The sequence below is a fragment of the Euprymna scolopes genome, chromosome 35 (genome assembly GCF_053919585.1).
Source record: "Euprymna scolopes isolate OS-2025 chromosome 35, ASM5391958v1, whole genome shotgun sequence".
Classification (NCBI taxonomy): domain Eukaryota; kingdom Metazoa; phylum Mollusca; class Cephalopoda; order Sepiida; family Sepiolidae; genus Euprymna; species Euprymna scolopes.
In genome coordinates, this window is record NC_136516.1 from 33,151,164 (window position 1) to 33,176,505 (window position 25,342).

At 31.6% G+C, this 25,342-nt stretch overlaps 1 protein-coding gene across 8 annotated transcripts in view; it reads left to right on the plus strand.

Moving 5' to 3' along the window:
* Positions 1-25,342, plus strand: part of LOC145259798 (polyamine-transporting ATPase 13A3-like) — a 198,469-nt gene that overhangs the window by 167,456 nt on the left and 5,671 nt on the right. For all 8 annotated transcript variants that reach the window (XM_080117572.1, XM_080117574.1, XM_080117577.1 and 5 more), the window contains 6 exons: positions 2,781-2,877; positions 4,317-4,389; positions 6,451-6,601; positions 8,373-8,524; positions 10,795-10,883; positions 11,703-11,786. In XM_080117572.1, the coding sequence (XP_079973698.1) occupies positions 2,781-2,877; positions 4,317-4,389; positions 6,451-6,601; positions 8,373-8,524; positions 10,795-10,883; positions 11,703-11,786 (646 nt within the window). The remainder of the gene's footprint in view (positions 1-2,780; positions 2,878-4,316; positions 4,390-6,450; positions 6,602-8,372; positions 8,525-10,794; positions 10,884-11,702; positions 11,787-25,342) is intronic.

Sequence of the window (25,342 nt, forward strand, 5' to 3'; positions counted from 1 at the left end):
TGTTGGTTGGTCGTTTTTATTTTATGGCTTATCGACCTTTTTCAGGTTATTTAATCCAAAGATTTTGAACAAAAACTTTTTAATAGAATATATATATATTTTTTCTTTTCCAAGTCGGTTTCTATTTAACCCATAGTTGGGACCCTAACAGGTACTACCACTCCGGGTCAGAGGTGACCTGGGAGCAATGGCAATTAAGGGGTGGCTCCAAAGCCCACAAAGCTGGGGGCCTCACCATCGGATATAGTTTGAGGTCATATCCAGAACCAGGCGAATGTTGTAATCCAAATTCTTCATCTCATTCTTTTTCTTTTTTTCATTTTGTTTAATTTTTTTATTTTTTTATTTCTGGATGATTCCAAAAAAGCTGCCGTACAACACATTTATTTTAATTTCATTGGCCTCACCTTTTCTTTGCTGCAACCTCTTTCTCACAAGCTTGAAGTTGCTTGTCTGTCTTTTTATAAATACTAATGTAGCATGTGTTCCTCAGAATTGTCTGATCTATCCCCTGCTTCTTTTGTTCCAGCTTGTTTGACTTGGTCTAGTGGTCTCCACCAATTCACTGTTTCCATACCTCATTGTAATACAACTTATTCCAGTAGCTTCTTTCCAAGAACTACAAACTTGTAAAACTCTCTTCCTACTCACTGTTTTTCTCCTACCTACAACCTTGGTCTTTTAAAGACTAAAGTCAATAAACATTTCCTTTCTATATGATAATCATCTTTCATTCTTGTTAGCACCTTACATCAAGTGGTTTCATGCCTTGTCTCGAGCGATTTCTATAAAAAATTTGTTAAAATATTTTGACAAAATTGGAAGCAAGTTGTCAGTTGATCGATTCAGTTCCCCATCCACTCTGAGCTACAACCTGCATTCTACTGAATCAAACTTGTAATTGTCCGCAACTTGAAACTGTTGTCACTGGACGTTGTCCTCAACTAGACTGTCGTAAAACATTTCAAATTGCTCCCAACAGTCGTAAAGCTCCTTGCCAATCCTAAAACTAAATATGTATCAGGTCCTTTTGTTCCTGTCATCTGCCACACATTGATTACAACCGCATTTCAGCTCTCCTTTGTGTGACTTTGTGAACAATTTCTTATGCCTTTGTTCTACCGACAAACCTATTTCTTCTACTTTGGTTATACTCCTTGCCTCCTTTTTTACTTCCCAACACTTGGGGGTACATATGTGGGAAAGTATCTGCACCATACAACTGTCTATGGCAACACTACAAAGGCCGGCAATGACCAAAATCTGATTCTCTCTCTTCTGACCTTGAGCACATGATGCAATAAGGAAAAAAGTGGCTGGTTAATTTTAATGCATCGAAAACCAAGCTTCTCTCTTTTCATCATCAATGCTCTGAACACTCACCTGGTTCCAATTGAAGTGAATGGTTCTCATCTCGTGGAAGCTCCATTTTTGACAAGCTTCTGGAACTAACTGTAACTCCTGAATGTTGGATATTTGGCAGGTGACCCCAGGAAGAGAGGCATTCAGTGGGTGTGTTGCACACATGCAAATTAATTCCATTTGAGGAATGCGAGGCTTTCCACCATTGTCTATTGAAACGCATAATTGACTAGAAATATATTGGGTTTTTTCAAAAATGTACAACACAGCTTCAGCAAAGGCGAGTAGAAAGTTGATCTTGGGTTTACTTTTGGCAATTGCGTAACTCTTGCTTCCCCTATTTTATTCTTTAGTCCTCGTATTCCATGAGCGATGTTTCTGACAAGGAGGGGAAAAATTGCATTTTTCCAGGTCATAATCTATTACATTTAACACTGATCGTGGGCAATCTTGAAGTACTTCTTTTTTTTTTTTTTTTTTTTTTTTTTTTTGGCTCCTTACATCAAGTAGCTCCACGCCTTGTCTGGAGTGATTTGCATAAAAAAGAAAGTTAACTAATTTTTAATCGATTTATATTTGTAACATAGATAAATTGAACTCATTCAAAATTCTGTCAGACTAGAGAGATATATTGAGTTTTATGATGGAAGTGAAGATAAAATAGCAAATGATGATAGCTTTTTGGTTGCTAAGAAATGCTAGGTAGGATTTGAATAAATTTTTTGTGCTTTGCTGGCTTTTATTTATTTATTTTTTTAGCTCCCTATTAAAAGTGGCTTTGTGCCTTGTCTGGAGTGAATTCCATTAAATAAAAAAAATTTCATCCATTGTTTCTGATCTTGTGACAACACTCGACATCCAATCAATCATTTTAATTCTTATCCTATGCTTCATGACTATTCTCCTCTTTCCACCACTTCTCATCTCCTTCGCCCTCTCCCCTTCCATCTAATACATTCAATGTGCAACCAAGCAAGCAAGGTTATCTGAGTTTTGTTTTTAGTATACTAGCAGGCCACCCGGCATATTGCATAGTCGTAAAATATGCATAGATATTATATTTTGATTAATGCAGAATTCCTTTTTTTTTTTTTTCTTTGTTTTTTTTATAAACAGATATACCATAGGTATTAAACGTAGTGTTAAATTCCTTTAAAAAAAAAAAGAAAAAAAAGGAAACTGAGATCTGTGTATGCGAGTTTTATGTTTTTTCTAAACGGTTCACTTCTTGTAAGTAAAAAAAAAAAAAAAAAAAAAAATTAGATGAACCCAAAACCTAAGTCAAGTAAAATAACCATTACGCCAGCTTGACATAATCTTTAAAAAGTGTCTTCAAACCTACTTAGCATAAGTAATCTATTATATTCTCACTTTTATAGATATTTAAAAAAAAATTATTTTTATTTTCTTTACTCCAGAGAAGGACGTGCTGCTTTAGTAACGTCTTTTGGTTGTTTCAAATACATGGCGCTATACAGTCTTATCCAGTTTTGCTCGGTTCTAATTTTATACACTGTAAGTACAAATGTTTTTACCTTTTTTTTTATTTTTATTTGTTTTAGAATTGTTGGTACTTATTCAAATCTACCATAGCCAACGGCAATATTGGCTCAATTTTCAGCAATGAATTTTGGGACTATAAAAAAAAAAAAAAACAATCATCATGGTGTAAGTAGGTATTTCAGCTAATATATATATATATATATATATATATATATATATATATATTTAAAGGAGATTAGAACAATAGTCTAAAGAGCAGAGTGTATTTTAATGTAATAGTATCAATCACATTACTAAATATATATATATATTATCAATCACATTACTAAATATATATATATATTATCAATCACATTACTAAATATATATATATATTATCAATCACATTACTAAATATATATATATATTATCAATCACATTACTAAATATATATATATTATCAATCACATTACTAAATATATATATATATATATATTAGCAGGCTGCCCAGCATTGCTCATTCATAAAATATGCTTAAATATGATAGTTTGATTGATACAGATTTTGTATTTATTATACTAGCCTCGGCGTTGTTCGAGTGTTTGTAGGTGTGTGTTGAGAAAAAATAAATAAATAAATAAAATTGGTAGTAGGCAGGCAGGCTTGAACGTAATTGTCTCGGTATGAAGGGTTTTCCTTACATTGACTAAGGACCAATTACAGAACTGATACTATCTGGCTGGAAGGCCAGGTGCTTGCGTTCGATCAGTTTCACTTTATTTATACAAAAAGACAAACACTCGAAACGATGGCACAAAGGGAATTTTTTAAAACTTGATCAGAAAAAAAGGAAAGAAATCATGTCTGTTTGCAAATGTGAGATATTACGATCTAGGAAGTATAAGAAAACTTCTCCCGAAATCTAACCGCCGTGAGACCCTCTGTGTAAAAAGCCTTTCGTGGACATACACAAACTCTTGCACCCATTTTGCCCTTTATATAATAGACTAGTGGGGGTGCCCGATGTTGCCTGGGTGTTTGTAGGGGGGGGTAAGTAATAACCCTGTTTAAGTATTATAAAAAAAACGATGTTAAACTTGTTAAAAAAATTGGGGGGGGGCGGAAACTGAGACCTGTGTATGCGAGTATTATGTTTTTTCTAAACGGTTCATTTCTTGTAAAAAAAAAAAAAAAATTACATTAGCTGAGAAATCGAAACCAAAACCTAAGTCAAGTAAAATAACCCTTACGCCAGCTTGACATAATCTTTAAAAAGTGTCTTCAAACCTACTAATCTATTATATGAACGGTTCATGCATACACATTTGTGAAACAGTTGACAAACAGCTAAAAATCCGATGACCCCCACCTACTAGCACCCCGTTAGTATATGTATATATATATACATATAATGTTTCAGTTAATAATTTCTTTTACTTATATAAAATAATTATAATTTTATTTTCTTTCAGTTCCTTGTAAATTTGGCTGACTTTCAATATTTGTATGTTGATTTGGTCATTACAACATCAGTTGCAGTTTTAAGTAAGTTTTTTTTCCCCCTCGCTCTTTTACTTTTTAATGTTTCCCTTTGATAAAACACCATTTTTTTTCCTCTGTTGTCTTTGGAGAATAAATCAGACCAAACTTATCTGTGCTAAGATATTGGTAATGGTAAAGATTGATGGTCTAAAGTTTCTTCAAAAATTTGATATAGGCAATTTCATGTATATTAGTACTGGAACAATTATTTAGTTATCAGAAAAAAAATTGTTGCTATTTTCCGATACCAAAAAAAAAAAAAAAAAAACGACTTAATTTTTTTAACGAAATTTCTTTTACCGAAACTAATAAAATGGCATTGATTACATAAATATATAGATTTTTTTTTTTTTTTTTTTTACATAGGCATCGACACTTATCTAGGCCAAGAGGCCACTCGAGGATAAATGTTAAAGAGTGTACAGTAGAAATTGGACAATATAGTAATCGTTAGTAATGGAAATTCAGTAAATTTGTTAACTTATATGGAACGGCTCATCAAAAACTTGTTTATGTTAGACTTGAAGAAAACCATATTGTAGTCAGCTGGAAAGCAGGAAAACGGAAGACAATTCCACAGGCGTGCAGTTCTAAGAAAGAAGCTTTGTTCATGGAATCTATGTTTAGGTTTAGGCACAGGTAAAGAGTAGGGGAAATTATTGATAGTATTTTCTGCTAAACGGGTGTTTCTAGATTGGGGCTCAGTCTAGCACTTGCTATGAAAATAACAAAGCAGAGACAAACTTGCAACATCTCTTCTGTGAGAAAGAGGTTGCAGGGAAGAGAAAAGGACATCCCCTACATGGCTGCGAAGTCTATTTTGAACTCTATCAAGGCAGGATAAGTCCTTTATTTGTTTAAAAAGAATTAGAATTGGGAATTTATAACAGAATCGGTAATTGTATCAGAATCGGGAGGAAAATATTAGAATCGTACCATCACTATAATATATATATATATATATATATATATATATATATATACTAGCATGGGTGCCCGGCATTGCCCAGGTGTTTGGAGGTGTTTTGAGCAACAAAAAAAAGAGGTAGTAGTAAGGCAGGCCTGAACCTGTACCGTGAAGGAGGAAAAGAACGGGGGGGAAAAATGTGACGTCTTCGCTGTTACGACCACCACCAAATGACCTAGTGATGTAGGTTTAAATTAAGGCTAGACAATCGAAAAGAGGGGATGACTTTCGAAAATATTGGTGAAAAAAGCGACCCCTCCCTGTAGAAAAGTGCCCAGTTGAGGGTGAAGAAATAATTGTTTATAGCCGATTTTTCGGTATTCGTCGTCTGAAGTGTCGAACTTTAAAACGATACTGATCTTGTGAACGCCGTCGCCTCTGTCGAAGGTTTTAGGCAGACATGCAAACATACATGCATACATTTATATATTGGTAGCTCAAATTTTCAACCCAAACTGATTAAAAAGCTTGCCCTATCTCTGAATACCCTTTATGTCAAATTTCAAATGTTTAGACCAGAAATTGTCTGAGTAATTTGGTAGATCGCAGAGGTCAAATTTTTTTAAACTTTGACCCCTATTATAGCTCCTTAACATTTATTGTTTTGGGCTCAAATAAAGATATTAAGTTAGATCCATGTCCAAGGAACGTATATCTAAAATTTCAATTGTTTACACTCAAAATTGTCAGGAGTTTGGTAGAGTTCTCAAAGGTCAAATCGTTGAACTTTGACCCCTTAACAGCCAAATTTCTGGCCGAAAATGGATTACAAAGATTTTCCCAAATCTCCATGGCCTGTATATCAAATTTCGAGTCTGTACACTTAAAATTGACAGTTATTGTGTAGGGAAATGTACACAGACAGACAGACAGACACTTTCACTTTTATAGATATATGAGCAACAATTTTGCTATATTCCAAAGGATCAGTAATTTTATCAGAATGCAATTTTCTTGTATCATGACTATTTTTTTTTAATAAATAACAAAAAATTTCTGGTTAATTAATAAAATGTTTTTTTTGTATAAAAATTTATTAAATTTTAATGCATATTTTTTTTACTTATTTGATCATTTTTTTTTTTTTTTTTTTTCAGTGGGTTATACGAAAGCTCATGATAAACTGACAATAAAAAAGCCACCCGGCAGTCTGGTGAAATTAACCAATATCATCTCTATTTGCATGCAAGTGACACTAGTAATTACTTTCCAAGCGGCAAGTTTTTTTTACTTACAGAAGCAACCATGGTAAGTAAATGCAATGCTCATATTGTCTTCTGCTCTCAAACTTGAATGAGCCCCAACCGTTTTATATATATTTTTTTGTCCTTTTATTTTCTCTTCATTTTTTCCTTTATTTAAAATTTTTTTCATTGCATTTTCATCCCGAACAAGGCACAGTACCACTTTGATGTAGGCGGCTACTATCTAGGACATACTTTTCAGTGGTACTGTGTAGGAAGTTGAGCAGCAAGATATCTTTTCACATTACACTTGAACATCTGCATGTCAGGGAAGCAGGAACCCGGAAGGGAATTTCAAAGTCCAAGCAGTTCTAAAGAAACTATTAAAGTAGAAGGCTTTTTTTATATGTAGGGATTTCTATTGTGTAGGGGTGGGATTTTGCTGTTTGTCGAGGGGGCACAAGGGCTTGTAGTTCATAGGAGCATCCACCATCAAGATACTTGTAAAACAGGCAGCATTTCGTCGATGGGACAGTGATTAAAGCTTAGCTGACAGTGCAGGATCTATCAGGTTGGCGACTCTCGTTTGAACCCCTGTCTAAGAGGGAGAGACTAGTAGGAGATGCACCAGCCAAAATGTGGTAACAATACTCCATACCTAGGTAAATGGTGACCTTCTAGAGGTACAGGATACTCTCAGTAACTTTCTCGCACAGTAGAGAGAGAGCCTATCTTTGCAGCAGCCTTGGCAATGCTCTCAATGTATCTGTTCCAACTCATGTTCCCCATGAACGTTAAGCTAAGGAGTTTGAACAAAGTGCTTTCAGCTAATGTATCATTAGCCATGGCTATTAGTGGTTGAGCAGGTTTCTTGTAGTTATTAAAGGAAACAATCTGTTGGCAACATTAAATGTGACCATCCATTTTTGTCCCCATACCACTACAGACTGGAAGTCTTCCTCTAGTGTTTCTGCCATTGCCTGGATACATGTTCGTTCGTTTTCCCCTTCATGTCTGTTATAGAGCATGGTGTCATCAGCAAATATGCCCATCTCAGAGACAATTTTATCAGGGAGGTCATTTATGAATATCAAAAATAATAAAAATCCAAGGGTACACCTGCATTTATATCATTGTTTTGATGCACAACCATTGAGGACAACCTGGATTAAGATTTAATTATGTTAAGTATTCATCCAGTAATACTATAGGATCTGCTTATTATAAGAAGACTCTTGTGCCATACCCTGTTGAAGGCTTTAGATATATCTAAGGCTACTGTCCTAGCCTCCTCTGCTTTATCCAGTGCATTGTATATATGTTCAGAGATTACAGTTAGGATATCTGCAGTAGAACAGGCTTACCTAAACCCATGCTGTTGGTCGGACAGAAGTTTAGTAGCTGTGAGGTGGTGGACTAGAGCTTGATTAATTATGGACTCAAATATTTTGGCGAAAAGAGAAAGGAGGCTAGCAGAGCGATAATTTAATGGGTCAGTTCTTTCGCTGGTATTCTTGTAAGCTGTTACCACAGAAGCAATTATCCAACAGTCAGGAAAGCAAGATTCATTAAGGCATTTGTTAAAAAGTTTGGAGAAAACAGGAGCAACTTCAGTGAAGCATTTTTTTAATAGTACAGCAGGGATGAGATCAGGTCCACATGCTTTTCAGGTGTCAAGGTTTTTTATGATAGCATGTACTTGAGAAGGGAACGATTTTCAGATTGTCTAGTGTGGTTTCTGTCTGTAGAGGAAAATGTAAGCAGTTCGAAAAAATAAATTATTCGGGTAGAAAAAAATTAGTAACTGTATATTTGGTTTTCTTTTTATCTTGCAGGTATCATGTCGTTCAGGTGAATAGTGGTAATGAGAGTGTTGTCCAGTGCCACGAGACAACTTTAATTTTCCTTGTTTCATCTTTCCAGTACATAACTGTTGCCTTTGCCTTTTCAAAGGGGCCACCACACCGGAAACGATTCTATACAAATGGTAAGAATTCAATAAAACTTGCAATATGTGGAAAAAAAAAAAACGGCACAGTTAGCTGAAAATCAAAATTTAAGCAATTGTTTCATATACTCCACATCTTTTTTCTATTTTGTGCATATATTGCTTGCTACTTAGCGTAATGCAAAGTTCTTTGTAAGCCAACAAATGGAACACTTTAAAAGTGGCCGACAATGTTAATATAAAGATCTTGGAAATAGGATTTACAAGTGCCTATCCTGTGGCTTTTTCTCACTGGATCACAGGATCAGAATTCATCTGGTCTGGTGAAGTATCCAGGTTCGTGTTACTACTTAAGGTAACATCACTTGGAGAAGATGCACTGTTCCTCATATAAGCTATTGTGGGGCCATCATTACGAAGGAATCTTATTTGCTTGTGTATAAAAATATCAGTGATGCGCTGATGTCAGTCTAATGGCCGCTAATCTGTTTGGGGGGAATTTTGCAAGAATGAATATTGCTTTTATACAGGGCCCCAACTCGTTTCTTAGACCTGTTTTTTTTTTTTTTTTTTTTTTTTTTTTTTTTGTCACCCTGTATGTTAAATTGAGTTGTTTGAGTTTATTTCTCCTAAACGATATTAGTCTAATGAAATAATTTAGCAACTTTGTTATTTCATTTACTGTTGGTATAATTTCCTTTGTGTTTATTGGATGTGTTATGTTAGTTTTCTCAGAAATTGTCTTGTTGAAAGTTATGTTTTTAAAGAATAAAAAAATATTTACATTAAATGAGTTTTCAGGAATGTAACTTGATGGATGAAATGTCATTCTGATAGTTATGTTTTCACAACATATCGGGCAGTTTTAGGCATTTAGGATAAAGGAAATGGATTTTGGAAAAAAAAAAACAGGTGATGTGTTTTGATGCTATGATGCTAGCGAGTGACGTCAGAAAAGGAAATAATTTTTAGATTACACGTAGAAAGTATTTAGATTTAAGTCTGTAACTGAGAGTTGTGTAGTAGAGACAGGATGGCAGCCATGGGAGCACTGGACTGGGTAAATGAACATATGTAGTTATGGAGTAGGGAGCAATATGTCAACCGCGGAATCAACAACTTGCAACCACAAATGTAAATATGGTTGTTTGAGTTTTTCATGAGGCATGGTAACATTTCAGGAACAGATGAAAATGTTTGATTCAAGGTATGTTCTTTGTCCAGCACAAATGTATAAGATGTTTATCTGTTCTGTCTATAAACTGGTTAGTATGTTGACGATTATACGCACATCAACAAGAGAAACATGTATACATCATACAGCATCTTCTGCTTGGTACGGATTGTGAACCCATGTGACTTGTTTTTGCTATTTCTTCAGATCTAGGACAAGTTATTTGATGGACGCCCAACTGTTGAGAGATGTCCAATCAAAATCATTTTCTCTCCACCTTTGTTTTTCTTCTGCCTCTTTTGCCTTTTAACATACCCTCAAAGCATAACTTCGACACGCCAGTGGTTGATCGTTTAAGTGAAAGTTTAAGGATTTTACTTCTGATTCTATCAAATAGACGGGGTAAGGAAGTAGTTTGCTGGAATGTGGATATTGTTTTTTTTTTCGATCAGGCGATGTCCCATAATGAAACGCATTATGTGATTTTGAAACCCCTCAATGTGATTGGCTAATTGTTTAGTCCATGTGATGCAATCAACGCCATATAAAACTAGTGGGAGGACGTAAATAAACTTTTACTTTAACAGTTATCGGCACCTTTTTTTTTATACACCAGATGATAAGATAGTGTCGTTTCAAATACGAGTTCTCAATAAATTGTAAGATTCTTTGTATTCTTTTATTTGATTTATTTTACATCTTTTTTTTTATAATGCAAAGAGTAAATGTTTGTATGTCTTGCTAAACCTTGAAAAGTACTCAAACTCATTTAAAGTTTTTTAATTTTTTTTTTTTTTTTTTTTTTTTAAATGGATGTAACACCTAAAAGTAAAAAAAAAAAAAAAAATTCATTGTTTGGAGATTAAATGGTCTTTGATATTATTTCATGCCATCAAGAAGTGGACACAATTTTTAATGTTATGATGTAAAGGGAAATAACTCTTTTTTTTTTTTTTTTTTTTTTTTTCTTTCCAAACATTGTAATTTCTCGTACAAACTAGAGTTGTGTGTGTATGTCCAGAGAGGAATGGGCTGGGCAAAGAAAAAAGAGAGAGGAATGGAAGTTATGTTATGTTTGCCCAGAGTAATGCCAGTCAACATAAAAATGTTATAAAATATTTTTTTTTTTTTCCAGTGCCGTTTACAATTGTGACTCTTCTGCTAGTCGGATTCTCATTATTACTGCTAATTCATCCATTTAAGTTACTAATAAGCTTCTTTCAGGTAAGTCGGCTTTTATTTTATTTTACTCTTTTCAATTCAATGTATAGTATTAGTTATACTATGGCAATTTTAACATTTAAAAGAATGTTATTTCATTAATAGGTACTAGCGTGATCCGTGGAAATTCTACATAATGAGAAATAATCAACAAATATGTTTTAATAAAGCTGACATTTTTCTTGATGGCGAAAAAAATTAGTTTTTTTGTACAGAAAAACCAATAACATGCTGCAAAGATGAGTTTAACATTTCTCTGAAAAATAGTGTCCATTGTATTTTAAATATAAACCTGATTCAAATGAGATAAATTAATAAGTACTAATAATTACTCAGAAAGTGATATTGTGCTACATAGTAAAATACAAATAATATCACATTGCAAGAAAATTGTTAATTTACTCTTTCAGTCAAGTAACTCTTGGTAGGCAATGTCCGTTTTTTGCTCTGTTTCTTTCAAATATTTCCTTTTTTCACGTAACATTTCGCTGACTTCTTTGATAAAGAATTGCTGCATATCAAAATTACGAGTTCTTACACCATTACAACAATGATCATATATTATATGGATATTCAAAAACGATGCTCCATCCAGGGCAGGTCACTCCCGTATTCTTGTCAGAGATGCCAAATTGGCCTTTTTTAAACTGGATTTTGCAAATTTGGCCTTATTTTTTTTAAGCAGTTTGGCCTTCAAAAATTGTATTTGGTCTTTTGAAGTGTAACATACAGACTAAAAAAAGGAACAAGCAGAATATTATATAGATTTATTTTTTCAAATGATTAAAATTGCAATTTTTTTTTTTTTTTTTTTTTTTTCAGATGAAGGCGTTTCCCAATGAAAATTTTAAAAACATGTTGATTGTTATTATTTTTGTTTATGTCATTTGCTGTTTATTTGTTGAGGTAAGGACAGATCTGTGGTTTTCTTTTTAGTTTTTTTTTTTTTAGTTTTTTTCTTTTTAGTTTTCTCTTTTGTTTACTTTTTCATTATTTCGTTTTTTTTTGTTTTCTTTTCCTTTTTGTTTCCTTCGTTTTTTGTTTTCTTTTTTTTCTTTGTTTTTTTTTTGTTTTCCTTTTCATTTTCGTTTTTTCGTTTTTGTTTTTTTTTCGTTTTCCTTTTCGTTTTTTCGTTTTCCTTTTCGTTTTTTCGTTTTCCTTTTCGTTTTTTCGTTTTCCTTTTCGTTTTTTCGTTTTCCTTTTCGTTTTTTCGTTTTCCTTTTCGTTTTTTCGTTTTCCTTTTCGTTTTTTCGTTTTCCTTTTCGTTTTTTCGTTTTCCTTTTCGTTTTTTCGTTTTCCTTTTTTTTCGTTTTCCTTTTCGTTTTTTTCGTTTTCGTTTTTTTCGTTTTCGTTTTTTTCGTTTTCGTTTTTTTCGTTTTCCTTTTTTTCGTTTTCTTTTTTTTCGTTTTCCTTTTTTTTTCGTTTTCCTTTTTTTTCGTTTTCCTTTTTTTTCGTTTTCCTTTTTTTTCGTTTTCCTTTGTTCTTTTAGTTTTTTTCTTTTTCTTTCCGTGTTTTTGTTTTTCGTGTTTTTCTTTTTCTTTTTTTTCTTCTCTTTTTTCTCTATTTCTCTTTTCTCCTATTTTTTATTTTCTGTCTATTTTCTTTGTCTTTTTCTTCCTCTTTTTTACCAATTTTATGACAACCCTCAACTTTCATTATTTGGATTATTCAAACTAGTGCTATCTTTTAATGTTATTTTCACAACGTTTTAGCCAATGTAACGTTTTGACCTTTTTCAAATGTATCGTGTGAAACTCGTAATCTGCCCATAATTTTAAATGGAACCCTTTATTTAGTCCCTCTGGGTAAGTATGTTCTCATTCTGTCAGCCATGGCGCCAGAATAATCCAAATATTCAACCATCATTTCAGAAACACATCCACAACTTACGTATGATGAATAATATTTTAGAATAGATTAATGTATAAACAAAAATAACTCTTAGAAATGTATGAATGTCGTCTTAAAAAAGAAACATTTTTTTTAGAATAAGAACAAATATTTTTTAGTCATTTTATTAAAGGTCTCCTTCAGCTTCTATAACTGCATTCTCATAACCTATGAATCAACAGCATTCTACAATCAGGTGGTCCTTGTTTATGTTGGATATTACCACGGAGACTTTTATGGCTTACTAACAGGTCGTCCGGCATCGCCTAGTCATAAGATACGCTTAAATATGATATTTTGATTCATGCAGATTACATATTTATTATTATAGAGCCAATTCTCTATCGATTATTTTATGGAAATTATAATAGTGAGATCAAAATTATATATGATTTGGGTGCCGTCAGCTAGAATCAAAACTAAAACTTACAACTCTCAACCCTTATTTCTTTAGACCATGTCCATAAGCATATATTTAAATTCACCTGTCACCCCTTTTTTAAAAGCTAGAATCACTTGATCGTTGGATACAAGATTCAAGCAAGCAATGATGCCCAGACGGTCCACAGCATTTTCTTTTCTTTTTTCTTCCGTTCCTTTTTTTCTTTTCTTTTTTCTTCCGTTTCTTTTTCTTTTTTCTTCCGTTTCTTCTTTTTCTTTTTTCTTCTGTTTCTTTTCCTTTTTTCTTCCGTTTCTTCTTTTTCTTTTTTCTTCCGTTTCTTTTTCTTTTTTCTTCCGTTTCTTCTTTTTCTTTTTTCTTCCGTTTCTTCTTTTTCTTTTTTCGTACGTTTCTTTTTCTTTTTTCGTACGTTTCTTTTTCTTTTTTCGTGCGTTTCTTCTTTTTCTTTTTTCTTCCGTTTCTTCTTTTTCTTTTTTCTTCCGTTTCTTCTTTTTCTTTTTTCTTCCGTTTCTTCTTTTTCTTTTTTCTTCCGTTTCTTCTTTTTCTTTTTTCTTCCGTTTCTTCTTTTTCTTTTTTCTTCCGTTTCTTCTTTTCTTTTTTCTTCCGTTTCTTTTTCTTTTTTCTTCCGTTTCTTCTTTTTCTTTTTTCGTACGTTTCTTTTTCTTTTTTCGTACGTTTCTTTTTCTTTTTTCTTCTGTTTCTTCTTTTTCTTTTTTCTTCCGTTTCTTTTTCTTTTTTCGTCCGTTTCTTTTTCTTTTTTCGTACGTTTCTTTTTCTTTTTTCTTCTGTTTCTTTTTCTTTTTTCTTCCGTTTCTTTTTTCTTCCGTTTCTTCTTTTTCTTTTTTCGTACGTTTCTTTTTCTTTTTTCGTACGTTTCTTTTTCTTTTTTCGTGCGTTTCTTTTTCTTTTTTCGTACGTTTCTTCTTTTTCTTTTTTCGTACGTTTCTTTTTTTTCTTTTTTCTTCCGTTTCTTTTTCTTTTTTCTTCCGTTTCTTCTTTTTCTTTTTTCTTCTGTTTCTTCTTTTTCTTTTTTTTCCGTTTCTTCTTTTTCTTTTTTCGTCCGTTTCTTCTTTTTCTTTTTTCGTCCGTTTCTTCTTTTTCTTTTTTTTCCGTTTCTTCTTTTTCTTTTTTCTTCCGTTTCTTTTTCTTTTTTCTTCCGTTTCTTCTTTTTCTTTTTTCTTCCGTTTCTTCTTTTTCTTTTTTCGTACGTTTCTTCTTTTTCTTTTTTCGTACGTTTCTTCTTTTTCTTTTTTCTTCCGTTTCTTTTTCTTTTTTCGTCCGTTTCTTCTTTTTCTATTTTTCCGTTTCTTCTTTTTCTTTTTTCTTCCGTTTCTTTTTCTTTTTTCTTCCGTTTCTTTTTCTTTTTTCTTCCGTTTCTTTTTCTTTTTTCTTCCGTTTCTTCTTTTTCTTTTTTCGTCCGTTTCTTCTTTTTCTTTTTTCGTCCGTTTCTTCTTTTTCTTTTTTCGTCCGTTTCTTCTTTTTCTTTTTTCGTCCGTTTCTTCTTTTTCTTTTTTCGTCCGTTTCTTCTTTTTCTTTTTTCGTCCGTTTCTTCTTTTCCTTTTTTTTCCGTTTCTGCTTTTTCTTTTTTTTTCCGTTTCTGCTTTTTCTTATTTCGTCCGTTTCTTCATTTTCTTTTTTCGTCCGTTTCTTCTTTTTCTTTTTTCGTCCGTTCCTTCTTTTTCTTTTTTCGTCCGTTTCTTCTTTTTCTTTTTTCGTCCGTTTCTTCTTGTTCTTTTTTCGTCCGTTTCTTCTTGTTCTTTTTTCGTCCGTTTCTTCTTTTTCTTTTTTCGTCCGTTTCTTCTTTTTCTTTTTTCTTCCGTTTCTTCTTTTTCTTTTTTCTTCTGTTTCTTTTCCTTTTTTCTTCCGTTTCTTCTTTTTCTTTTTTCTTCCGTTTCTTTTTCTTTTTTCTTCCGCTTCTTCTTTTTTCTTCCGTTTCTTTTTTCTTCCGTTTCTTCTTTTTCTTTTTTCGTACGTTTCTTTTTCTTTTTTCGTACGTTTCTTTTTCTTTTTTCGTGCGTTTCTTCTTTTTCTTTTTTCGTGCGTTTCTTCTTTTTCTTTTTTCTTCCGTTTCTTCTTTTTCTTTTTTCTTCCGTTTCTTCTTTTTCTTTTTTCGTCCGTTTCTTCTTTTTCTTTTTTCGTCCGTTTCTTCTTTTTCTTTTTTCGTCCGTTTCTTCTTTTTCTTTTTTCGTCCGTTTCTTCTTTTTCTTTTTTCGTCCGTTTCTTCTTTTTCTTTTTTCGTCCGTTTCTTCTTTTTCTTTTTTCGTCCGTTTCTTCTTTTTTTTCTGTTTCTTCTTTTTCTTTTTTCGTCCGTTTCTTTTTTTTTTTTCCGTTTCTTTTTCTTTTTTCGTCCGTTTCTTCTTTTTCTTTTTTCGTCCGTTTCTTCTTTTTCTTTTTTCGTCCGTTTCTTCTTTTCCTTTTTTTTTTCCGTTTCTTCTTTTTCTTTTTTTTTCCGTTTCTGCTTTTTCTTATTTCGTCCGTTTCTTCATTTTCTTTTTTCGTCCGTTTCTTCTTTTTCTTTTTTCGTCCGTTTCTTCTTTTTCTTTTTTCGTCCGTTCCTTCTTTTTCTTTTTTCGTCCGTTTCTTCTTGTTCTTTTTTCGTCCGTTTCTTCTTTTTCTTTTTTCGTCCGTTTCTTTTTCTTTTTTCTTCCGTTTCTTCTTTTTCTTTTTTCTTCTGTTTCTTTTCCTTTTTTCTTCCGTTTCTTCTTTTTCTTTTTTCTTCCGTTTCTTTTTCTTTTTTCTTCCGCTTCTTCTTTTTTCTTCCGTTTCTTTTTTCTTCCGTTTCTTCTTTTTCTTTTTTCGTACGTTTCTTTTTCTTTTTTCGTACGTTTCTTTTTCTTTTTTCGTGCGTTTCTTCTTTTTCTTTTTTCTTCCGTTTCTTCTTTTTCTTTTTTCTTCCGTTTCTTCTTTTTCTTTTTTCGTCCGTTTCTTCTTTTTCTTTTTTCGTCCGTTTCTTCTTTTTCTTTTTTCGTCCGTTTCTTCTTTTTCTTTTTTCGTCCGTTTCTTCTTTTTCTTTTTTCGTCCGTTTCTTCTTTTTCTTTTTTCGTCCGTTTCTTCTTTTTTTTCTGTTTCTTCTTTTTCTTTTTTCGTCCGTTTCTTTTTTTTTTCGTCCGTTTCTTTTTCTTTTTTCGTCCGTTTCTTCTTTTTCTTTTTTCGTCCGTTTCTTCTTTTTCTTTTTTCGTCCGTTTCTTCTTTTTCTTTTTTCGTCCGTTTCTTCTTTCTCTTTTTTCGTCCGTTTCTTCTTTTTCTTTTTTCGTCCGTTTCTTCTTTTTCTTTTTTCGTCCGTTTCTTCTTTTTCTTTTTTCGTACGTTTCTTCTTTTTCTTTTTTCGTACGTTTCTTCTTTTTCTTTTTTCGTACGTTTCTTCTTTTTCTTTTTTTTCCGTTTCTTTTTCTTTTTTTTCCGTTACTTTTTCTTTTTTTTCCGTTTCTTTTTCTTTTTTTTCCGTTTCTTTTTCTTTTTTTTCCGTTTCTTTTTCTTTTTTCTTCCGTTTCTTCTTTTTCTTTTTTCTTCCGTTTCTTCTTTTTCTTTTTTCTTCCGTTTCTTTTTCTTTTTTCTTCCGTTTCTTCTTTTTCTTTTTTCTTCCGTTTCTATTTCTTTTTTCTTCCGTTTCTTTTTCTTTTTTCTTCCGTTTCTTTTTTCTTTTTTCTTCCGTTTCTTTTTCTTTTTTCTTCCGTTTCTTCTTTTTCTTTTTTCTTCCGTTTCTTCTTTTTCTTTTTTCGTCCGTTTCTTCTTTTTCTTTTTTCGTCCGTTTCTTCTTTTTCTTTTTTCGTCCGTTTCTTTTTTTTTTTTGTCGTCTGTTTCTTTTTCTTTTTTCGTCCGTTTCTTCTTTTTCTTTTTTCTTCCGTTTCTTTTTCTTTTTTCTTCCGTTTCTTCTTTTTCTTTTTTCGTCCGTTTCTTCTTTTTCTTTTTTCTTCCGTTTCTTCTTTTTCTTTTTTTTCCGTTTCTTCTTTTTCTTTTTTCGTCCGTTTCTTCTTTTTCTTTTTTCGTCCGTTTCTTCTTTTTCTTTTTTCGTCCGTTTCTTCTTTTTCTTTTTTTTTCCGTTTCTGCTTTTTCTTATTTCGTCCGTTTCTTCTTTTTCTTTTTCGTCCGTTTCTTCTTTTTCTTTTTTCGTCCGTTTCTTCTTTTTCTTTTTTCGTCCGTTTCTTCTTTTTCTTTTTTCGTCCGTTTCTTCTTTTTCTTTTTTCGTCCGTTTCTTCTTTTTCTTTTTTCGTCCGTTTCTTCTTTTTCTTTTTTCGTCCGTTTCTTTTTCTTTTTTCGTCCGTTTCTTCTTTTTCTTTTTTTTCGTCCGTTTCTTCTTTTTCTTTTTTTTCGTCCGTTTTTTCTTTTTTTTTTCGTCCGTTTCTTCTTTTTCTTTTTTCGTCCGTTTCTTCTTTTTCTATTTCGTCCGTTTCTTCTTTTTCTATTTCGTCCGTTTCTTCTTTTTTTTTTTTTCGTCCGTTTCTTCTTTTTCTTTTTTCGTCCGTTTCTTCTTTTTCTTTTTTCGTCCGTTTCTTCTTTTTCTTTTTTCGTCCGTTTCTTCTTTTTCTTTTTTCGTCCGTTTCTTCTTTTTCTTTTTTCGTCCGTTTCTTCTTTTTCTTTTTTTCCGTTTCTTTTTCTTTTTTCTTCCGTTTCTTCTTTTTCTTTTTTCGTCCGTTTCTTCTTTTTCTTTTTTCGTCCGTTTTTTCTTTTTTCTTCCGTTTCTTTTTCTTTTTTCGTCCGTTTCTTTTTCTTTTTTCTTCCGTTTCTTCTTTTTCTTTTTTCTTCCGTTTCTTTTTCTTTTTTCTTCCGTTTCTTTTTCTTTTTTCTTCCGTTTCTTTTTTCTTCCGTTTCTTTTTCTTTTTTCTTCCGTTTCTTCTTTTTCTTTTTTCTTCCGTTTCTTCTTTTTCTTTTTTCGTCCGTTTCTTCTTTTTCTTTTTTCGTCCGTTTCTTCTTTTTCTTTTTTCGTCCGTTTCTTTTTTTTTTTGTCGTCTGTTTCTTTTTCTTTTTTCGTCCGTTTCTTCTTTTTCTTTTTTCTTCCGTTTCTTTTTCTTTTTTCTTCCGTTTCTTCTTTTTCTTTTTTCGTCCGTTTCTTCTTTTTCTTTTTTCTTCCGTTTCTTCTTTTTCTTTTTTTTCCGTTTCTTTTTCTTTTTTCGTCCGTTTCTTCTTTTTCTTTTTTCGTCCGTTTCTTCTTTTTCTTTTTTTTTCCGTTTCTGCTTTTTCTTATTTCGTCCGTTTCTTCTTTTTCTTTTTCGTCCGTTTCTTCTTTTTCTTTTTTCGTCCGTTTCTTCTTTTTCTTTTTTCGTCCGTTTCTTCTTTTTCTTTTTTCGTCCGTTTCTTCTTTTTCTTTTTTCGTCCGTTTCTTCTTTTTCTTTTTTCGTCCGTTTCTTTTTCTTTTTTCGTCCGTTTCTTCTTTTTCTTTTTTCGTCCGTTTCTTCTTTTTCTTTTTTCGTCCGTTTCTTCTTTTTCTTTTTTTTCGTCCGTTTTTTCTTTTTTTTTTTTCGTCCGTTTCTTCTTTTTCTATTTCGTCCGTTTCTTCTTTTTCTATTTCGTCCGTTTCTTCTTTTTCTATTTCGTCCGTTCTTCTTTTTTTTTTTCGTCCGTTTCTTTTTTTTTTTTTTCGTCCGTTTCTTCTTTTTCTTTTTTCGTCCGTTTCTTCTTTTTCTTTTTTCGTCCGTTTCTTCTTTTTCTTTTTTCGTCCGTTTCTTCTTTTTCTTTTTTCGTCCGTTTCTTCTTTTTCTTTTTTCGTCCGTTTCTTCTTTTTCTTTTTTCGTCCGTTTCTTCTTTTTCTTTTTTCTTCCGTTTCTTCTTTTTCTTTTTTCGTCCGTTTCTTCTTTTTCTTTTTTCGTCCGTTTTTTCTTTTTTTTCTGTTTCTTTTTCTTTTTTCGTCCGTTTCTTTTTCTTTTTTCGTCCGTTTCTTTTTCTTTTTTCGTCCGTTTCTTTTTCTTTTTTCGTCCGTTTCTTCTTTTTCTTTTTTCGTCCGTTTCTTCTTTTTCTTCCGTTTCTTCTTTTTCTTTTTTCGTCCGTTTCTTCTTTTTCTTTTTTCGTCCGTTTCTTCTTTTTCTTTTTTCGTCCGTTTCTTTTTTTTTTTGTCGTCTGTTTCTTTTTCTTTTTTCGTCCGTTTCTTTTTCTTTTTTCTTCCGTTTCTTTTTCTTTTTTCTTCCGTTTCTTCTTTTTCTTTTTTCGTCCGTTTCTTCTTTTTCTTTTTTCTTCCGTTTCTTCTTTTTCTTTTTTTTCCGTTTCTTCTTTTTCTTTTTTCGTCCGTTTCTTCTTTTTCTTTTTTCGTCCGTTTCTTATTTTTCTTTTTTTTTCCGTTTCTGCTTTTTCTTATTTCGTCCGTTTCTTCTTTTTCTTTTTTTTCGTCCGTTTTTTCTTTTTTTTTTCGTCCGTTTCTTCTTTTTCTTTTTTCGTCCGTTTCTTCTTTTTCTATTTCGTCCGTTTCTTCTTTTTCTATTTCGTCCGTTTCTTCTTTTTCTATTTCGTCCGTTTCTTCTTTTTCTTTTTTCGTCCGTTTCTTCTTTTTCTTTTTTCGTCCGTTTCTTCTTTTTCTTTTTTCGTCCGTTTCTTCTTTTTCTTTTTTCGTCCGTTTCTTCTTTTTCTTTTTTCGTCCGTTTCTTCTTTTTCTTTTTTCGTCCGTTTCTTCTTTTTCTTTTTTCGTCCGTTTCTTCTTTTTCTTTTTTTCCGTTTCTTTTTCGTTTTTCTTCCGTTTCTTCTTTTTCTTTTTTCGTCCGTTTCTTCTTTTTCTTTTTTCGTCCGTTTTTTCTTTTTTCTTCCGTTTCTTCTTTTTCTTTTTTCGTCCGTTTCTTCTTTTTCTATTTCGTCCGTTTCTTCTTTTTCTTTTTTCTTCCGTTTCTTTTTCTTTTTTCTTCCGTTTCTTTTTCTTTTTTCTTCCATTTTTTCTTTTTTCTTCCGTTTCTTTTTTCTTCCGTTTCTTTTTCTTTTTTCTTCCGTTTCTTCTTTTTCTTTTTTCTTCCGTTTCTTCTTTTTCTTTTTTCTTCCGTTTCTTCTTTTTCTTTTTTCGTCCGTTTCTTCTTTTTCTTTTTTCGTCCGTTTCTTCTTTTTCTTTTTTCGTCCGTTTCTTTTTTTTTTTGTCGTCTGTTTCTTTTTCTTTTTTCGTCCGTTTCTTCTTTTTCTTTTTTCTTCCGTTTCTTTTTCTTTTTTCTTCCGTTTCTTCTTTTTCTTTTTTCGTCCGTTTCTTCTTTTTCTTTTTTCTTCCGTTTCTTCTTTTTCTTTTTTCTTCCGTTTCTTCTTTTTCTTTTTTTTCCGTTTCTTCTTTTTCTTTTTTCGTCCGTTTCTTCTTTTTCTTTTTTCGTCCGTTTCTTCTTTTTCTTTTTTTTTCCGTTTCTGCTTTTTCTTATTTCGTCCGTTTCTTCTTTTTCTTTTTCGTCCGTTTCTTCTTTTTCTTTTTTCGTCCGTTTCTTCTTTTTCTTTTTTCGTCCGTTTCTTCTTTTTCTTTTTTCGTCCGTTTCTTCTTTTTCTTTTTTCGTCCGTTTCTTCTTTTTCTTTTTTCGTCCGTTTCTTCTTTTTCTTTTTTCGTCCGTTTCTTCTTTTTCTTTTTTCGTCCGTTTCTTTTTCTTTTTTCGTCCGTTTCTTCTTTTTCTTTTTTCGTCCGTTTCTTCTTTTTCTTTTTTCGTCCGTTTCTTCTTTTTCTTTTTTCGTCCGTTTCTTCTTTTTCTTTTTTTTCGTCCGTTTTTTCTTTTTTTTTTCGTCCGTTTCTTCTTTTTCTATTTCGTCCGTTTCTTCTTTTTCTATTTCGTCCGTTTCTTCTTTTTCTATTTCGTCCGTTTCTTCTTTTTTTTTTTTTCGTCCGTTTCTTCTTTTTCTTTTTTCGTCCGTTTCTTCTTTTTCTTTTTTCGTCCGTTTCTTCTTTTTCTTTTTTCGTCCGTTTCTTTTTTTTCTTTTTTCGTCCGTTTCTTCTTTTTCTTTTTTCGTCCGTTTCTTCTTTTTCTTTTTTCGTCCGTTTCTTCTTTTTCTTTTTTTTCCGTTTCTTTTTCTTTTTTCTTCCGTTTCTTCTTTTTCTTTTTTCGTCCGTTTCTTCTTTTTCTTTTTTCGTCCGTTTTTTCTTTTTTTTCTGTTTCTTTTTCTTTTTTCGTCCGTTTCTTTTTCTTTTTTCGTCCGTTTCTTTTTCTTTTTTCGTCCGTTTCTTTTTCTTTTTTCGTCCGTTTCTTCTTTTTCTTTTTTCGTCCGTTTCTTCTTTTTCTTTTTTCGTCCGTTTCTTCTTTTTCTTTTTTCGTCCGTTTCTTCTTTTTTTTTTTTCGTCCGTTTCTTCTTTGTCTTTTTTCGTCCGTTTCTTCTTTGTCTTTTTTCGTCCGTTTCTTCTTTTTCTTTTTTCGTCCGTTTCTTCTTTTTCTTTTTTCGTCCGTTTCTTCTTTTTCTTTTTTCGTCCGTTTCTTCTTTTTCTTTTTTCGTCCGTTTCTTCTTTTTCTTTTTTCGTCCGTTTCTTCTTTTTCTTTTTTCGTCCGTTTCTTTTTTTTCTTTTTTCGTCCGTTTCTTCTTTTTTTTTCTTCCGTTTCTTTTTCTTTTTTCTTCCGTTTCTTTTTCTTATTTCTTCCGTTTCTTTTTCTTATTTCTTCCGTTTCTTTTTCTTTTTTCTTCCATTTTTTCTTTTTTCGTACGTTTCTTTTTTCGTACGTTTCTTCTTTTTTCTTTTTTCTTCCGTTTCTTTTTCTTTTTTCGTCCGTTTCTTCTTTTTCTTTTTTTGTACGTTTCTTCTTTTTCTTTTTTCGTCCGTTTCTTTTTCTTTTTTCGTCCGTTTCTTCTTTTTCTTTTTTCGTCCGTTTCTTCTTTTTCTTTTTTCGTCCGTTTCTTCTTTTTCTTTTTTCGTCCGTTTCTTCTTTTTCTTTTTTCGTCCGTTTCTTCTTTTTCTTTTTTTTCCGTTTCTTTTTCTTTTTTCTTCCGTTTCTTCTTTTTCTTTTTTCGTCCGTTTCTTCTTTTTCTTTTTTCGTCCGTTTTTTCTTTTTTTTCTGTTTCTTTTTCTTTTTTCGTCCGTTTCTTTTTCTTTTTTCGTCCGTTTCTTTTTCTTTTTTCGTCCGTTTCTTTTTCTTTTTTCGTCCGTTTCTTCTTTTTCTTTTTTCGTCCGTTTCTTCTTTTTCTTTTTTCGTCCGTTTCTTCTTTTTTTTTTTCGTCCGTTTCTTCTTTTTCTTTTTTCGTCCGTTTCTTCTTTGTCTTTTTTCGTCCGTTTCTTCTTTTTCTTTTTTCGTCCGTTTCTTCTTTTTCTTTTTTCGTCCGTTTCTTCTTTTTCTTTTTTCGTCCGTTTCTTCTTTTTCTTTTTTCGTCCGTTTCTTCTTTTTCTTTTTTCGTCCGTTTCTTCTTTTTCTTTTTTCGTCCGTTTCTTCTTTTTCTTTTTTCGTCCGTTTCTTCTTTTTCTTTTTTCGTCCGTTTCTTTTTTTTCTTTTTTCGTCCGTTTCTTCTTTTTTTTTTTCTTCCGTTTCTTTTTCTTTTTTCTTCCGTTTCTTTTTCTTATTTCTTCCGTTTCTTTTTCTTATTTCTTCCGTTTCTTTTTCTTTTTTCTTCCATTTTTTCTTTTTTCGTACGTTTCTTTTTTCGTATGTTTCTTCTTTTTTCTTTTTTCTTCCGTTTCTTTTTCTTTTTTCGTCCGTTTCTTCTTTTTCTTTTTTTGTACGTTTCTTCTTTTTCATTTTTCGTCCGTTTCTTCTTTTTCTTTTTTCGTCCGTTTCTTCTTTTTCTTTTTTTGTCCGTTTCTTCTTTTTCTTTTTTTGTCCGTGTCTTCTTTTTCTTTTTTCGTCCGTTTCTTCTTTTTCTTTTTTCGTCCGTTTTTTCTTTTTTTTCCGTTTCTTCTTCTTTTTTTTCCGTTTCTTCTTTTTCTTTTTTCGTCCGTTTTTTCTTTTTTTTCCGTTTCTTCTTTTTCTTTTTTCGTCCGTTTCTTTTTCTTTTTTCGTCCGTTTCTTCTTTTTCTTTTTTTGTCCGTTTCTTCTTTTTCTTTTTTTGTCCGTTTCTTCTTTTTCTTTTTTCGTCCGTGTCTTCTTTTTTTTTTTCGTCCGTTTTTTCTTCTTTTTTCCGTTTCTTCTTTTTCTTTTTTTTCCGTTTCTTCTTTTTCTTTTTTTTCCGTTTCTTCTTTTTCTTTTTTGTCCGTTACTTTTTCTTTTTTCGTCCGTTTTTTCTTTTTTCGTCCGTTTTTTTTTTTTCCGTTTCTTCTTTTTCTTTTTTTCCGTTTCTTCTTTTTCTTTTTTCGTCCCTTTTTTCTTTTTCTTTTTTCGTCCGTTTTTTCTTTTTTTTCCGTTTCTTCTTTTTCTTTTTTCGTCCGTTTCTTTTTCTTTTTTCGTCCGTTTCTTCTTTTTCTTTTTTTTCCGTTTCTTTTTCTTTTTTCGTCCGTTTCTTCTTTTTCTTTTTTTTCCGTTTCTTCTTTTTCTTTTTTCGTCCGTTTCTTCTTTTTCTTTTTTTTCCGTTTCTTCTTTTTCTTTTTCGTCCGTTTCTTTTTCTTTTTTTCCGTTTCTTCTTTTTCATTTTTCGTCCGTTTCTTCTTTTTCATTTTTTGTCCGTTTCTTTTTCTTTTTTCGTCCGTTTCTTCTTTTTCTTTTTTCGTCCGTTTCTTCTTTTTCTTTTTTCGTCCGTTTCTTCTTTTTTTTTTCGTCCGTTTCTTTTTCTTTTTTCGTCCGTTTCTTCTTTTTCTTTTTTCGTCCGTTTCTTCTTTTTCTTTTTTCGTCCGTTTCTTCTTTTTCTATTTCGTCCGTTTCTTCTTTTTCTATTTCGTCCGTTTCTTCTTTTTTTTTTTTTTCGTCCGTTTCTTCTTTTTCTTTTTTCGTCCGTTTCTTCTTTTTCTTTTTTCGTCCGTTTCTTCTTTTTCTTTTTTCGTCCGTTTCTTCTTTTTCTTTTTTCGTCCGTTTCTTCTTTTTCTTTTTGTTCCGTTTCTTTTTCTTTTTTCGTCCGTTTCTTCTTTGTCTTTTTTCGTCCGTTTCTTCTTTTTCTTTTTTCGTCCGTTTCTTCTTTTTCTTTTTTCGTCCGTTTCTTCTTTTTCTTTTTTCGTCCGTTTCTTCTTTTTCTTTTTTCGTCCGTTTCTTCTTTTTCTTTTTTCGTCCGTTTCTTCTTTTTCTTTTTTCGTCCGTTTCTTTTTTTTCTTTTTTCGTCCGTTTCTTGTTTTTTTTTTTCTTCCGTTTCTTTTTCTTTTTTCTTCCGTTACTTTTTCTTATTTCTTCCGTTTCTTTTTCTTATTTCTTCCGTTTCTTTTTCTTATTTCTTCCGTTTTTTCTTTTTTCTTCCATTTTTTCTTTTTTCGTACGTTTCTTTTTTCGTACGTTTCTTCTTTTTCTTTTTTTGTCCGTTTCTTCTTTTTCTTTTTTTGTCCGTTTCTTCTTTTTCTTTTTTCGTCCGTTTCTTCTTTTTTTTTTTCGTCCGTTTTTTCTTCTTTTTTCCGTTTCTTCTTTTTCTTTTTTTTCCGTTTCTTCTTTTTCTTTTTTTTCCGTTTCTTCTTTTTCTTTTTTGTCCGTTACTTTTTCTTTTTTCGTCCGTTTTTTCTTTTTTCGTCCGTTTTTTTTTTTTCCGTTTCTTCTTTTTCTTTTTTTCCGTTTCTTCTTTTTCTTTTTTCGTCCGTTTTTTCTTTTTATTTTTTCGTCCGTTTTTTCTTTTTTTTCCGTTTCTTCTTTTTCTTTTTTCGTCCGTTTCTTTTTCTTTTTTCGTCCGTTTCTTCTTTTTCTTTTTTTTCCGTTTCTTTTTCTTTTTTCGTCCGTTTCTTCTTTTTCTTTTTTTTCCGTTTCTTCTTTTTCTGTTTTCGTCCGTTTCTTCTTTTTCTTTTTTTTCCGTTTCTTCTTTTTCTTTTTTCGTCCGTTTCTTTTTCTTTTTTTCCGTTTCTTCTTTTTCTTTTTTCGTCCGTTTCTTCTTTTTCATTTTTTGTCCGTTTCTTTTTCTTTTTTCGGCCGTTTCTTCTTTTTCTTTTTTCGTCCGTTTCTTCTTTTTCTTTTTTCGTCCGTTTCTTCTTTTTCTTTTTTCGTCCGTTTCTTCTTTTTCTTTTTTCGTCCGTTTCTTCTTTTTCTTTTTTCGTCCGTTTCTTCTTTTTTTTTTTTCGTCCGTTTCTTTTTCTTTTTTCGTCCGTTTCTTCTTTTTCTTTTTTCGTCCGTTTCTTCTTTTTCTTTTTTCGTCCGTTTCTTCTTTTTCTTTTTTCGTCCGTTTCTTCTTTTTCTTTTTTTTCGTCCGTTTTTTCTTTTTTTTTTTCGTCCGTTTCTTCTTTTTCTATTTCGTCCGTTTCTTCTTTTTCTATTTCCTC